The 16,217-nt window shown below is 35.4% G+C and overlaps 2 protein-coding genes across 7 annotated transcripts in view; one reads left to right on the plus strand and one right to left on the minus strand.

Moving 5' to 3' along the window:
- Positions 1 to 513: 513 nt before the first annotated feature.
- LOC793236 (uncharacterized) lies at positions 514 to 11,677 on the minus strand. Its single transcript, XM_001332932.10, has 8 exons — positions 11,240 to 11,677; positions 10,835 to 11,058; positions 10,392 to 10,530; positions 6,487 to 6,626; positions 6,139 to 6,191; positions 5,848 to 5,972; positions 1,683 to 2,000; positions 514 to 1,604 (listed from the first exon to the last, which is right to left on the minus strand). The coding sequence occupies exons 2-8, from the start codon at positions 11,047 to 11,049 to the stop codon at positions 1,272 to 1,274; spliced, it is 1,323 nt and encodes a 440-aa protein (XP_001332968.4). The 5' UTR covers positions 11,050 to 11,058; positions 11,240 to 11,677; the 3' UTR covers positions 514 to 1,271.
- LOC110440071 (uncharacterized) overlaps positions 1,221 to 16,217 on the plus strand; it is a 66,213-nt gene continuing 51,216 nt past the window's right edge. Inside the window, exons 1-2 of one of the 6 annotated variants that reach the window (XR_012386307.1) lie at positions 1,221 to 1,448; positions 1,806 to 1,963. The gene's annotated coding sequence lies outside the window, so the exon portion shown is untranslated. Of the gene's footprint in view, positions 1,449 to 1,805; positions 1,964 to 10,956; positions 11,081 to 11,197; positions 11,276 to 12,200; positions 12,339 to 16,217 lie in introns of those variants that run through there. The other 5 variants (XM_073914709.1, XM_073914711.1, XM_073914713.1 and 2 more) reach the window with 5 other exon arrangements.

A 16,217-nucleotide genomic window follows, 5' to 3' on the forward strand; every position in this document is an offset into this window, starting at 1 on the left:
TATGTAGGCCTACATCAAAAAAAAAAATCTGAACATTTAATTTAAACATTTAATTTAAGTTAGCTTTTTTGTAGCTCAACAATAACAAAAAAGAAAAAAAAAAGTTTTGTTAAATAAGAGATAAACTCTGGGCATTCCCCAACATCATTTTCCCTATGGGATGGCGGGGCAAATCAAAGGTTACCATGGCCCACGGGGCTTATTTTGGGCATATCCGGTGTAGACGATATGTATTAAATGGTAACCCCCCACGCTACCCCAAAAAATAGTCATGCACTTTTATTATGATGGACGTGTTTTTTTTAAATATTAGTACAATATTTCACTCTAAACTTTGAGAGTTTAGTAAGAATAGCCAATTTTATATATCATATTTAATTTCAGTTTTTTTATTTTATCAGCTTCAGGTTTATAGAATAATACCAATTCAGTTTTTAAAATATGTGGACATAAAATTAAATGTTTTGTCAAAATACAAGTAATAGTTAATAAATAAATAATCTGACAATAATTGAAAATAAAATCTGAATATAAGTTTAATAACCAACATTCCCAATTCATTCATTACATTCATTCATTACATCCATCAGTCCAACATTTATGTATAAATGAAACATTTTTATTCTGTCCTTTAATTATTAAAAAATATATTTTAAATGATTATAATTATGTTAACAAATGGATCAAACCGTTGTTTAGATGACAGATAAACACAGAAATACACTGTAATTACTCGTCCCTTCATATATGTTCAAATATATATTATATCTAAATAATCCTGAAATATAGCTTTGGAAAAATATTAAGATACATTTTTATGGATTTATTTGATTAATATTGTTTGTTATTTTGTTTTATGAATATTATTATTACTATTTATTGTTTTATATTATAAGTAAAAGTCTCATAACATTACTTCCAAATATCAATTAAATATCATGTTGTAATTAAAAGGATTTTTTTTCAGGAAATGACAACTGGTGAGAATAACAGGTATTTTCATTTGCTGAGATTGAAAAATCAGGGTTATTTCATCAAATATCCTTTCTTAAAAAGACAACAGTCTATCTACCTATCTATCTGTCTGTCTGTCTATCTGTCTGTCTGTCTGTCTGTCTGTCTATCTATCTATCTGTCTAAATGCTTTTTGAAATTATTAAGAGTAACTATTTTCTTCCTTCATCATTTCTACAGATGTTCTTTCTACCTTTTTTTTACAGGTATGAAAGTAAAGGTGTGTAAATCTCATTCAAATGTTAGTCTCTCAACAATCAATCTGCTTGTTCAGACGGAGCTTCCAAAAGCTCCCACTGTGTGGCGTCAATGAGCCTATAGTTAAGGAGTCTGTATTTCTGCGGGTCTTTCTGCCTCTGTCTGCGTACCTCCTCATACAGACTCTCAAGCACAGCCAGAGGAGGTGTGAATTGGCCCATCTTGGCCAGATCTAGGTAATAACCCCACTGATCCCTGTCCAAATTGAGCAGGTGCTTCATCTGCACACCTTTGTCTTGTTTTCTTTGCATCTCTCCATGTACCTCCATCTCCATCTCTTCCTGGGTGGGCAGTTTTATCAAGCCCTCCAGAACAGCAAGAGCAAATTTAACCTGTGGATAAAAACGAAATGTGCAACAGTGAGAACGAATCACACTAAGTTTTCAATCTGTATTAAGTTCTCTGCTCACCTGACAGTCAAAATGTATGAAGGGGCAAATAATTTTGCAAATACCAATAAAAAAAATGGAAGGAAAGCTAGGGGGCAGCAGGTATTTATATAGAGGAGCCACTAAAAGGTCTTGTATGTCCAGGGCAAGCTCTGATGGAGAGAGGAAAGGGAAGTTAAAGTTGTATCCTGTACAGAAGAGAAGAATATCTGCCCGGGTCACTGATCCATCCTGGAACTGTAAAGAGCCATCCTCCAAAACACCAACAACAGCGCTGGCCTGCCGGATGCCCAAAGGTGGAGGTAAGGACACAGTTGGTGTGTTATGACTGAGAATCACCTGGAATGAAAAATAAGTTGTTGGATGAGACAGAAGAGTCACTCAATTCTCACTTGTAAACAGTGAGATCAGGTGTCAATTTTCTGTCTTTACAGATATGTAGACGTTTAGGATTTGAAATAGTAACCAGTAAGATACAACGTTTCATTTAAGCCTTGTATTAAAGGGATAGTTCACCCAAAAATAGTAATTCTGTCATCATTTTTCCCCTTCACTTGTTCCAGACCTGCAGTTTCTTTCTTTTGTTGAACAAAAAATAAGACATTTAAAAAATGTTGGAAACTGGTAACCATCGACTTCTGTTGTATTTTCTTTTCTACAATGGAAGTAAATTAATACTGTTTTCCAGTATTTTTCTGAATATTTTCTGTTGAGTACAACAGAAAAAAGAAAATATGTATATACACTCACCGGACATTTTATTAGGTACACCTGTCCAACTGTTCGATAACGCAAATTTCTAATCACCCAATCACATGGCAGAATCTCATTGCATTTAGGCATTTAGACATGGTCAAGACGACCTGCTGTAGTTCAAACCGAGCATCTGAATACGAAGAAAGGTGATGCCAGGCAGGCTGTTCTATACTATACTCAAATAACCACTTGTTACAACTGAGGTGTGCAGAAGAGCGTCTCTGAACACACAACACATCCAAGTTTGAGGCAAATGGGCTACAGCAGCAGAAGACCACACCGGGTGCCACTTTTGTCAGCTAAGAACAAGAAACTGAGGCGACAATTCGCACAGGCTCACCAAAATTGGAAAATAGGAGGTTGGAAAAACATTGCCTCGCTTTTTAATGCACTCACCTAACCCCACCCCTAAGCCTACCTGACACAGTGACATCACTCACTCCATTGAGTGCATTGTGTCTGACAATGCATCGCTGAGTGATGCAATCTCAGCTTGCATCATAAAGGCTGCATCCAGATGCTTTTGTATGATTCTCTATTTCTGCTGCAACATTTGGCATTTGACAGAATTTGGCATCAACAACATGAAAGGATGGATCCTTCCTGCCTTGTATCAATGGTTCAGGCTGGTGGTGTTGTAATAGTGTAGGAATATTTTCATGGCACACTTTGGGCTCATTAGTACCAATTGAGCATTGTGTCAAAGCCACAGCCTACCTGAGTATTGTTGCTGACCATTTCCATCCCTTTATGACCACAGTGTAACCTTTCTCTGATGGCTACTTCCAGCAGGATAATGCACCATGTCATAAAGCGTGAATCATCTCAGACTGATTTCTTAAACATGACAATGAGTTCACTGTACTCAAATGACCTCTACAGTCACCAGATCGTAATTCAATGGAGTACTTGACAAATCTGCAGCAACTGCATGATGCTATCATGTCAATATGGACCAAAATCTCTGAGGAATATTTCTAGTACCTTGTTGAATCTATGCCAAGAAGGATTAAGGCAGTTCTGAAGGCAAAAGGAAGTCCAACCTGGTACTAGGAAGGTGTATCTAATAAAGTGGCCGGTGAGTGCATTTAATATACTATTTTGGGGTGAAACGTCCCTTTTTAGATTTGTTTTTGTCTGATTACAAATGGATGACACGAAAAACAGGAGTAAATGGGGTTTTAAACATTTTGACCTTGTTTATTTTCAACCACTTTTAGATGCAGTTGAAAATGCATTTCGTAATTTTAAAAGAATAGTTTGCCCAAAATTGAAAATTTTCTCACCCTCAAGTGGCTTTTTTCCTTTCTCTTTCTTCTGTTGAACACAAAAGAAAATATTTTTAAGAAAGCTGAAAACTGACAACCATTGACTTCCATAGTAGGAAAAAACAAATACTATGTAAGTTAATGGTTACATATTTCCAGCTTTCTTCAAAATATCTTCTTTTCTGTTAAACAAAAGGAAGAAAGTCATAAAGGTTTGGAACAAGTAAAGGGTTTGAGTAAATTACAGAATTTTTAGTTTTGGGTGAACTATCTGTTTAATTGCTCTCGTGGTAATTGTGTGCAAATAGTCACCAAAAGCCTATAATTCTCCACTAACTGATCTATTTAAACATAATGTGGCATATAGATTAAAGATATTAATCAGTTGGATGCTACAAACTACAATTATGTTTTTATATGAAAAAAGTGTAAATTTTAAATGTTTTAAATTAAGGCAAAACTATGCAAAAAGAATGTTTTTTTTAACCAGTACCAATTCTAAACAATAAACCCTGCAGTGCTTGGCAGATTTCTGCTCTCTGTAATGTTTTTTTTTTTATAGTGTTGTTGTTTTTTACATAATTTTTTTACATACACAAACTGCATGAGTTTATTATGTGTCATTAGATTCTAAGATCAGAAAGGCCCATATATACACACCATCCATAAAGCTCCTAAATAGGTAGTTCACCTACAACCAAATTTTCACTCACTATTTAATCACTGTAAAGTGTGAGTAAGGGATAAGAGAATTTTAAGTTTTGGGTGAAATAAACATTAAAGATATCAGGTAAGTGGTTGAATGTAGAACAAATAGAGGGTGATTGACTGTCAATGGTTTTTATCATTCCTCAGCTCTACATTGCGTTGCAAATGATTCCAATGATTTTGTTCCAATAGGTTATTGTTATAGTGCTGGTGTGGATTTTTATATTTAGAATGATATTTATAAATGTATCATCCTGTTTTTTTAATTTTGTGAACCTCAAGACGTCTTACAATTTCTGATTAGATGAAACTAATGTACATATTAATTGAATCTATAATATGCATTTACAAAATAATATAATTTATATAGCTCCATTCTATTGATTTTTCCCAGAAATGGGTTGCAGATGGAAGGGCATCCGCTGCGTAAAACACATGCTGGATAAGTTGGCGGTTCATTCAGCTGTGACAACCCCAGATTAATAAAGGGACTAAGCCGAAAAGAAAATGAATATTGTTTTTCAGCTTCAGAACAGTTTGAATCAGGGATTAAAGATTGAAACTGAATCTATAAACACTTTCATTACTTGAAATAAAGTGAAAGTCAAAAGAAAAAAAAAATCACAAAATTACTACAACTAAAATTCTATTATTTATTAATCATATTAAAATAACGCTGCTTTAAAATATTTAAATGTTATTTTTTGTAGCTTGACAGGTCCTTCATCATCCAGAGCTGCATGAATCAACAACTTTAGTGTTCCAGTCTGAAAAAAGTCATTCAGACGAACCATCTAGTTCAAAACCAAACCTAGCTGTGCCACTTTAACTGGCATGTTAAGAAAAAATTTGTAAATTTTGTAATCTTAATTTTGTTAAGAAAAATAAAAAATAAAACAAAAAAATTATATATATATATATATATATATATATATATATATATATATATATATATATATATATATATATATATATATATAATATATATATATAATATATATAAATATATATAAATATATATATATGTGTATGTATACACACTTATACACAGTTAGAATTATTAGCCCCCCAAAAATATTCCCCAAATGATGTTTAACGAGCAAGACAATTTTCACAGTATGTCCGATGATATTTTCTTCCTCTGGAGAAAGTCTTATTTGTTTTTTTTTTTTTCGGCTAGAATAAAAGCTGTTTTAAATTTAAATTTTTTTTTTCGAGAGTCCACAGAACAAACCATCGTTATACAATAACTTGCCTAATCACCCTATCCTGCCTAGTTAACCTAATTAACTTAGTTAAGCCTATAAATGTCACTTTAAGCTGAATTCTAGTGTGTTGAAAAATATCTAGTAAAATATTATTTACTGTCATCATGACAAAGATAAAATAAATCACTTATTATGATAATAATTCAGGGGGGCTAATAATTCTGATTTCAACAGTATGTCACCAACCTGAGCGTTAACTTGGGCTAACTCTATCGAAATGTCCACGCCAGATGCTTTGGCCCCCAAGACCACAACAGACTTATTGGTGAAGGGCTCTGGATGGCGGTACGAGTGGCTGTGTAAGACTTTCCCTACAATAAATAAATAAATAAATAAATAAATAACAGCAATGTAAGAACACAAAGACAAATGAAGGAAGATGAGAGACAGAGAGATAAAACGCAGGGGTGCGATGAGACTAATGGTTGGGCCTCTCAGGGTTATGCATTTGTAGTGATCAGTGATCATTTGTTGTACCTTTAAAATGCTCTATTCCAGGAATGTAGGGCAGGTGGGGGTCGGAGTAATGCCTGCAGAAAGAGGCAAGGAAAAATGAGTCAGCGCCGAGATGCTAAAGGGCTCCTGTGGTCTTCTGAATTCCCTTGCAGAAATGCCACATGAATGCAGAGCATAATACCTATTCACATCACCTCAGCGAGATAAAAGCCTGTGGGTATATTGTGAGGTAAATGAACATGCCACTATTTGAATAATGTTATGCATTTAGAACATCACTGCGGAGCTGCAACGGGAGATTAGATGCCATTGTGTCTGTTTGAGCATGTCTGCGAGATAAAAGGATCTCTTTAAGATGGCATTCCTCACCCGTTGCAGACGAACACTGAGTTGAACGTCTGCATGTTCTGCTCTCCACATGTGCTGCGCGAAATTACTTCCCACGTCACAGCTCCCCCCGTCTCGGTTGCCATGGAGATGGGCTTCACCTTTTCCACCACGGTGTTGAACTGTGAGGGACAAAGCGATCTGTCATAAGCAATATTCTTGCTTCCGTTGGTAAGAAAAATACTTGCGACTGAGGCTTTGAAACACACTTGATGGCTCTTTCGATTTTGTGGAGACGCTGATGCCTTTGACTGTGAGCAGAGGTCAGCGGCCCCTACAACCTCCGATCGATGATTTTCATTTTCAGACCACTAGTGGCTGAACCATTTCGCCCTATTAGCTCAACTAATACAGTTTATTAAGAGTTGTATGTAGGTGGACTGGCATGCTGTTCAGGCCACTGTGTAAAAAGATATCAATAAATGTCTTTTTGAGTGATGCACTGCTTTTTTGAGACTTACATGGAGACCGATAGATAGCCTTTTATCACCTAATGCTTTATCCATAATACAGTTAAATGCCACAGTGTGTGAAAAACATCAATATTCATTTTGTAGTTATTACCGCTTACTTATGAAAATGCCCACACCCTCAGCTTCTCTCATTGTTATTGAGTTGTTATCTACTTCAGTTCCCAAATAAACCCAAAAACACAGTTACAATGATGGCGATTTATTAAAATACTATGATTTTGGCCTAAAATAAATTACTTTGGATGGTTTGTGTCCTGGCTTAGGCTTTAATTAACTTAGGGTACAATTACACAACAATTAACAATTTGCCTTTGGATTTTTAAAAGTGTTTTGTTGTGTAAAATCATTCATACGAATCAATGGATATGATTGCAAATGCAGTAATAAAGTGTTAGTTCACCCAAAAATGATAATTATGTTATTAAATACTTTCACATTGTTCCAATCCACTGAGACCTTTGTTCAGAAATTAACCCTTATGTATTGTTGGGGATGTATTCATCCATTCTGGGGTGATTTTGAGTCTTAATATGGTCATATCTTTTTCTGGGTTTCAGCTAGCAGAGTTTAGTGACTAATCTTATTTTGACACATATTTTGAGAAAATGCTTTGAAATTTTAAAGAAATCAACGATACGCTCAGGGCAAATTTTATACCCTGTAGTAAATGTTTAGGATGAAAACATCCACTAAATTAAACTGCAGTTAAAATTCATCAGAAAAATATGTTTTTCAATTTTTTTTGCATAAATGTGTCAATCAACCTTTCTAATAAAAAAATCTAATAACCCTTTAATTGTCAAATTCATAAATGATGTGACTGATTTGGTAAAAAAAAATACACACAAAATCATGTATTTTCAATATAAAAAGTAACTGTGAACTGGATTTTTATTATTATTTTTTACCTTTTATCACAGTATTGGACATGTGAAACAACATTGCCTTTGTTGCATTATTTTTGATTGATTTTCATTTTTTTCTCCCTTATTTACTGTTGGTGGATGTTTTTGCCCCATTTGCTTACATTATCACCACATTTTTTTAAATTGCAAAACCATGACACCATATAATCATACATCTTTGATTGTTGGTGATTTTCCCTCTTGGGAATAAATAAAAACAAAGACTGTGTATTTATGGACCATCAAATATGGTTATCATTTGTGAATTCTGCAATTAAAGAGTTAAAATCATGTAATTCGTTTAAACATTTAGTAGTTTTGATCAGGACTGAGGTTGATTAAAAGATTTATGCAAAAAAAAATTAATAAAATAAAACTAATAATTTTATTTATATATATATATATATATATATATATATATATATATATATATATATATATATATATATATATATATATATATATATATATATATATATATATATATATATATATATATATATTTATATTTATTTATCTAATGCATTTTTACAGGTTTAATTCCATGGACATTTTCATCCCGAACATAACAAAAAGGTATTAAATTTAAACAGTGCACTAGGGTTAAGATATTTTAGATTAAATCTGAGGGCTCTCTGATCCTCCACTAACAGCAATGTTCCCAATTCGTTCCATGTAATAATATAAAAACACCCTCAAAAAAGTAGTTCAGTCAGAATATGATCAAGTTATGAGAATATTTTGTGCACATAAATATAACAAAATTACCAACTTATTATTTTAACTTAATAACAGTTTATTCTTCTTGGTCTTACTGCTGACATATATCTGTGTTTTGTTTCAAATGGAGGAAGTTGCGCACAGGCACCTGGGCTTTACATCAGTGCACACTGCTCATGAACACCCACAAAATACTGACACTGCGGAAAAAAACTGTTGAATAAAGTTGTTATTTTTGTTCTATGTGCATGTAAAAGTATTCGCTTAGTCTTATAATATTCTGATCATTTGATGTTCTGACACATGGTCTGTTTTAAGGACCTCCTTTTGGTACTTTTCAGGACTTCAAACAAGTCCTTCAAACAAACCTTTGATGAGGAAGCGCTCAAATTTTTTATCTTACTTTGTGTTCCAAAGATTAATAAAGGTCTTGGGGGTTTGGATTGATATGAGAGTGAGTAACTATTGACAGAATTTTCATTTTTGGGTGAACTAAACTCGTAAGCATCGCATGTCAGGCCAGTTGGTGATGTCACTATGTGAAGAAACACTATTGATGTGTTCCATTCGGAAGGGCTCATCCCTATGCCCTAATTCCTTCAAAGGGTTTACCCTCCAGAGTGCCAGCTTCTAAGGAATCTCCTCTTTGGAAAGGAGTCGATCATAGTGGTGTACCATTGTTGATCTTTTTGTATATTAGTCGCACATTAGTTGATGCCCACAAAACATGCGTTACGATAAACATTTATTTATGCATGTTTGTATTTTATTTTATTTATAACTTCATTCATTAATATTAAAGTAGATGCATAAAGAAATATTATGAAACTATAATTACATTTTTTGGTCAAACTCTGAGCCTTCAGTTCAGTTCATGTGGCACAAACAACTTCCCTGCATTTTTACTAATTTTAAGATATAAATGGATTACAACCTTTACATTAAGTAACAAATAAAAAATAAAACTGAAAAAACTCTACATATTTTAAAATCTTAAGCTTTTTTTCTATTTGCAGCTAAATTTGAAAATAGATTTGTCATATGTCTTAACTCTTCAACTCTTCTTTTTCTTTAATTTTATTATTGTACTTTTTCCTGTTTTTTGTCTTTGTTCGTTGTTAAAAAACTTCCCTGCACAAACCATCAAGGGTGCCTCGAGTGCCCATAAGTTGTACCCTTCAAAATCCTTCATTGCAAAGGGCCCTTCGAAGTGCACAGTTTTGATCACTTCGGTTTGGAACAACACTTCATTTTTATTTTCACTCCAAAGTGCCCTTCAGAAGGCGATATATCCCATTTGGAACACACTGTATATATTCTGATCCTCAAATCACAAACAGTCCTAATACCAAATAGTATCCTACGTCTTTGCATTCTTCCTCTGAGTTCTTAAATTTTTCTATTCTACATTATGCTGCTTTGACTGTTGGGCAGAAGCTTGTCTCAGCAGAAGTGTGTGGCCATCAATGGTGTGTTCATTAGCACCCTTATGAAAGATATAATGATGAATGGGACGTGTATAAGGAAGAAAATGTACATTTCTATAGCCACAACTGCACATGAAGTGGGTCATAAGTGATTAGGCCACACACTCCTGTAGAACGCCATTCATGCTTTGCTTGTCAAGAACATGTGAATTCCTTATACACTAAATCCCTGTTAAGCACACAAATGATATCACCTTTTTTTTCACAAAATTTGATTTGCACAAGAGGCAACTAACTGTGTTTATTTCAAATGGATTTAGTTTTACTGCATACACAGAATTCAGATTAAAGACAAAACATACCTTGATATGATGAGCAATGTCATATTTCTCACAGTATTTTTCCAAATACTGCTGAACTGAAGTGTGGTGCAAAAAAGAAGGCAGGTGGTCATCAAAGGGAAAATCAGGGAACATCATTATCTCCTTGGGCAAGTTGGTCCTTAAAGCAAATTTAAGTCACATAAAATTGAAGGATTGACACAAATGAAAAACAATTACAGCGAAAAAATAAATAAATATATATATATATATATATATATATATATATATATATATATATATATATATATATATATATATATATATATGAGAACACTTTAAAGTTATCATCAGTTTTCATGGTTTGCCATTAATAAATGCTTGAAGTAAAATTAAATTTGTGTTTTATCCTATAAACTACTGAAAATATGTCAATAAGATTTCAAATAAGAATGTATATATTATTTTATTTATTTATATTTTACCTAAGGTCCCTGTACATACTGCTGTGGATGGGATACCCATTGTCATATGTACCCACTCGTTCCTCATAGAACCAGGTCCCACCCAAATGATTGGTCATTTCAAACAGCACGGGTGGGTCAAAGGTTTCCGGTTTGGACAGGACATGTCGAGCAGCGCAAAGGCCCGCCGCTCCGGCTCCTATCACCGCAACACGAACTCTGCTCCTCCGCTTCATTATCCAGTGCTACATGCGGGAAATACATCAGGTACAGAAAAAAGCGAAACATTACCAAATAAAGCCCCAAAACAATTCCCTTTCAATACAATTTCTCCTAATTATTTAGTTTCCTTGACAAATACGCGCATGCGCACTACCGGTCTTTATCAGCATACTGGCAGGTCTCATATGAGTCAGAAGCAATTACCTGTTCTGGATCGGAAACGGCAAAAACTCAACACCGGTAATCACTCACACACACACACAGCTGTTTACTGCGGAGATTTAGCGAGCATAATCCCCCATTTTGAAGGCATTTCGAAAGAAAATGCTTGGTCACCACAACAGTTGAATAATGTGTCACTAATGTGAACTTCGGTCATGTCTTTAAGTCAGCTGCCTCCAATCAATGTGCTTTCTGCGCTGTTGTTTGCTGCAGGACGGGCTGTATTGGCTGGAAGGAAAGTCTTCCGGCAAAGCTCACTTTATAACTGTCTGTTCTTATCAGTAACTAGACACACTCTCACTGTACACGCCAATGCCAATTCTTTAAAAGTTTCACGATACTAAGACCGTTCACAGTACATTTTCCTCGTTTCTCTTCGCTAGCAATGATCTGACTGGCTGTGAAACAGGGGCGGATGATACAAAGCGCGTGATGTGAATACAAAATAAAGGCACAACTGAGTCACTTTTACTTTATGAAAACTTCATAAAACCTATAAAGGTTACTTTTGTGTTGCAATTTTTTGCCCCCAGTTTAGTGTTCAGTTGTTTACATGTTTAGGGGAAGTGTTTGCGATGCCTCTTTCAAAGGGTAACGTTAGACCAGTTTAATTGTCGAAATATAATTGAAATCTCATCTGTGAATTAATATTTAGGGACAGTATTTCAAATGTATGTTTTTAATGTAAATTAATTCTAGTCTTATAAAAATAACTCACAGATTTATACTAAATGTGTAATAACCTTGACATTTTAGCAGATAGCATGGTTAAAGTGTGATGGTAACACTTTATTTCAGGGTGTATTTGATACACTTGTACTACATACATACTACTAGTAAGTATGGTTATTAGTTACACTGTAACAATGAAAATAAAATGTAAACTGTTTTTTATGTTTGTACTTTTAGAAAAGGAGTTTTACTTTTTATATATTTGCTTCAGGTTAGTGCTGTCCCCTCACAGCAAAAAGGGTGCTGGTTCGAGCCTCAACTGGGTTAGTTGGCATTTCTGTGTGGAGTTTGCATGTGGGTTTCTCCTCCAGATGCTCCGGTGTCCCCAAGTCCAAAGACTTAGCTATAGGTGAGTTGGGTAAGCTAATTTGTCTGTAGTGTACTGTATGTGTGTAAATGAGAGTGTATGGGTGTTTCCCAGTAATGGGTTGCAGCTGGAAAGTCATCCGCTGCGTAAAACAGTTGCTGGATTAGTTGGCGGTTCATTCTGCTGTGGCAACCCCTGATTAATAATGGGGCTAAACCGAAAAGAAAATGAACATTCCTTTCATCTACATTATGTAGTTGAGTCTGGAATAACTGTGTTGAAATGTCGGGCAGAACTTTCTAGGATGTTTTTATATGGTATGCCAAACAATATAGCACCTTGTTCACACTGATATAAGGGCCCAGAAACAAAATAAAAATCCATTTGTTTCACTCTGAGCAGAACTGATATTTTAACGTTGCTGTTCTTTTGTTCCTTATTAGACAACACGTTCTGTAAATGGTTTTCTAGAAAACATACTGGTTAATAATGTTATTTTATTACTCAGTGCAAAAATAATAAATTGATTGATAGGTTGTGTGTGCCTTTTAATAACAAATTTGACATTATGTTGATATATACATAGAAACAGTTTTACTGAAATTACACATACATAGTTAGTATGTGAATCTTCTGAATTTAGTAAAGGCAGGAAAATAAAACTTGTACACTGTAGGAGACAACGCTTATTTACACTTCATTTTTGTTTCAACTAGCAGTAACACAGTACAACATTTTTAATAGGGATCTTCCCACCAAGCATTTTTTGTTCTAAAAGATGTCTAATAGATGTTTAATAGACGTCTAAACATAGCTGGCTAAAACAAGGCTAAATTTGTGCTGTCAGGGAAAATCTAATAGATGTCTAAGAATAGGCCAAAACTAGACTAGTCATCAACTAAACAGAAATGAAAGACTACACATAGAAAGTCTGTCTAATCTGTCTATTTGACGACTAGTCTAGTTTTGAGCTATTCTTAGATGTCTATTAGATTTTCACTGACAGCCCAAGCTTAGCCTTGTTTCAGCCAAGCTGTCTACGCCTAGATCTCTATTAGACGTCTATTAAACACAAAATTGTTTGCTGGATTATATCATAAGTGTAAAACTTGTATCAGATCAGTAACTGTAAACACTTTTCAAATCAATGTACAATGTATTAGATGATAGTATATACAATTCCATATCACAAAGAAGTGCAATAAATTAATTAATTTAATGTGCTAAGTATTTGTTTATCAAAACTAACCAATCAGATGATGCCTTTACTATCTTCTTCCCCAGCTCTCTAGTAGGTGAAGCTATAGCTGAAAATAAATACTGATGCTGGGGGAGACAAGAGAGGAGAATGACAACAGCAAATAAGAATTAGAATTTCCTCCAAGGTTTTCAGTCATTCGTGATGTTTTTACAATCTATCATTTTTATTTTTTTTTAGATTGAACTAGCTCAGAAAAACTACTATTACCTGTTTATTTTGTTCATTACATTAATCATTTTTTATTGTTGCTGTTAAAATAGTATTTTTAAAAGATAATTATATCGTAAGAAATATTTTTATCACGGCAAATATAACGCAAATTTTCCTTGTATTGTGCAGCCATACTATAGTATTCAAAACACTCAGTTCTTCATATAAAAATCCTAAAAGCCTGTTCTACTTATTGAATTGGATAATATCAGAGACTCAGAGGAGCTGAAACACTTCAGGCTAAAGTACTGAGAAGTTTTGCTATCGTTATATGGCAGCTCACCATAAAGATTGTACTGGAGTTAATTATATTTAATTAAGCATAAATTGCATGATTGTGATTATGTAAAATAACCTCAGGCAGTTGAAGGAGTTTTTGTGTGTATATTAGCCCTGTATTATTACACCAGGCCTTTATGAAAATGACTCCTTTCAAGAAAACCCCCCCAAATTTTACAGTGAGGTAAAATTTACATTTACATTTACATTTAGTCATTTAGCAGACGCTTTTATCCAAAGCGACTTACAAATGAGGACAAGGAAGCAATTTACACAACCAAGAGCAACAATGAATAAGTGCTATAGACAAGTTTCAGGTCTGTAAAGTCTATGAAGGGAAGTATTAGTAGTATTAGTTTTTTTTTTTTTTTTTGTACAGTTAGTGTGATATTCTGAGAGGCAATTGCAGATTAGGAAGTGTAGTGGAGACTAAATAGTTGGGTTTTTAGTCGTTTCTTGGAAGTAGCGAGTGACTCTGCTGTTCTGATGCAGTTAGGGAGTTCATTCCACCAACTGGGCAGATTGAGCGTGAGCGTTTGCGAAAGTGATTTCTTCCCTCTTTGGGATGGAACCACGAGACGACGTTCATTAACAGAACGCAAGTTTCTGGAGGGCACATAGATCTGCAGAAGTGAGAGCAGATAAGAAGGAGCAAAGCCAGAAGTCACTTTGTAGGCAAACATCAGAGCTTTGAATTTGATGCGAGCAGCAACTGGCAGCCAGTGCAAACGGACTAGCAGCGGAGTGACATGTGCTCGTTTAGGTTCATTGAAGACCACTCGTGCTGCTGCATTCTGGAGCAGTTGAAGAGGCTTGATAGAGTTAGCTGGAAGCCCAGCTAGTAGAGAGTTGCAGTAATCCAGTTTGGAGAGAACAAGAGCTTGAACAAGGAGTTGAGCTGCATGTTCAGATAAGAAGGGTCGGATCTTTCTGATGTTATAGAGTGCGAATCTGCATGTTCGAGCAGTTCTAGAAATGTGGTCAGAGAAGTTTAGTTGGTCATCAATCGTTACTCCAAGGCTTTTCACCATTTTGGATGCATTAATGGTTGCCCCATCCATCTGGATTGAAAAGTTATGGTGTAGAGTCGGGTTGACAGAAACTACAAGCATTTCCGTTTTTGCGAGGTTCAGCTGAAGATGATTTTTCATCCAGTGTGAAATATCCAACAGGCAGGCTGAGATGCGAGCTGGAACCGAGGGATCATCAGGATGAAAAGAGAGGTATAGCTGGGTATCATCAGCATAGCAGTGGTAGGAGAATCCATGTCTCTGGATGACTGGTCCTAGAGATGATGTGTAGATGGAGAAGAGAAGTGGCCCAAGAACAGAGCCTTGAGGTACCCCAGTGTTTAGATGCTGTAGGTTGGACACCTCTCCCCTCCAAGACACCCTGAATGACCTGTCAGTGAGGTAAGATCTGAACCATTGTATAACAGTGCCCGCAACGCCCAGTGACTCAAGCGTAGATAGCAGGATCTGGTGGTTGACAGTGTCAAAAGCAGCTGACAAGTCCAGCAAAATGAGGACTGATGATTTAGAGTCTGCTTTAGCCAGTCTGAGATCCTCCACGACCGAGAGCAGGGCAGTCTCAATTGAGTGGCCTTTCTTAAAGCCGGATTGCTTGTTGTCCATGAGATTGTTTTGAGTAAGAAAGTCCAGGACTTGATTGAACACTACTTTCTCCAGAATCTTGTCCATGAATGGAAGCAGGGATACTGGTCTGTAGTTTTCAAGTAGCGTATGGTCCAGGTTGGGTTTCTTTAGCAGTGGGGTTACCCTAGCCTGCTTAAATGAAGTGGGGAATAAACCAGAGTCAAGAGATGTGTTAATTATGTGAGTCAGTGTTGGTATGACTGCAGGAGAGATGGCTTGCAAGAGATGAGAGGGAATGGGATCGAGTGGACAGGTGGTTGCATGGCTAGAGAGCACGAGTTTGGACACCTCAGACTCAGAGAGCTGAGAAAAAGAGGTGAGTGTGTGTGGTGTTGGTGGTGTACCTTGCATGTTTGTTGTAGGTGCAGCAAATTGAGCACTGATTTTTGCAGTTTTGGTGCAAAAGAATGTAGCAAAGTCATCAGTAGTAAGTGTGGAGGATGCGGGTGGAGGAGGAGAATAGAGGAGGGAGGAAAATGTTTTAAAAAGTAGGCGAGGATTAGTGGCATTGTTGAT

The sequence above is a fragment of the Danio rerio genome, chromosome 10, assembly GCF_049306965.1.
Source record: "Danio rerio strain Tuebingen ecotype United States chromosome 10, GRCz12tu, whole genome shotgun sequence".
In the NCBI taxonomy this organism is placed as follows: Eukaryota; Metazoa; Chordata; class Actinopteri; order Cypriniformes; family Danionidae; genus Danio; species Danio rerio.

Excerpts from the sequence above, each read along its gene's own strand:
- LOC793236 (XM_001332932.10), bottom strand. The coding sequence starts at position 11,049 with ATGAAGCGGAGGAGCAGAGTTCGTGTTGCGGTGATAGGAGCCGGAGCG. Across the intron at positions 6,192-6,486 it reads TCAGTGTTCGTCTGCAACGG|GCATTACTCCGACCCCCACC; the intron begins GTGAGGAATGCC and ends CTCTTTCTGCAG. Across the intron at positions 2,001-5,847 it reads TAGCCCAAGTTAACGCTCAG|GTGATTCTCAGTCATAACAC; the intron begins GTTGGTGACATA and ends TTTTCATTCCAG.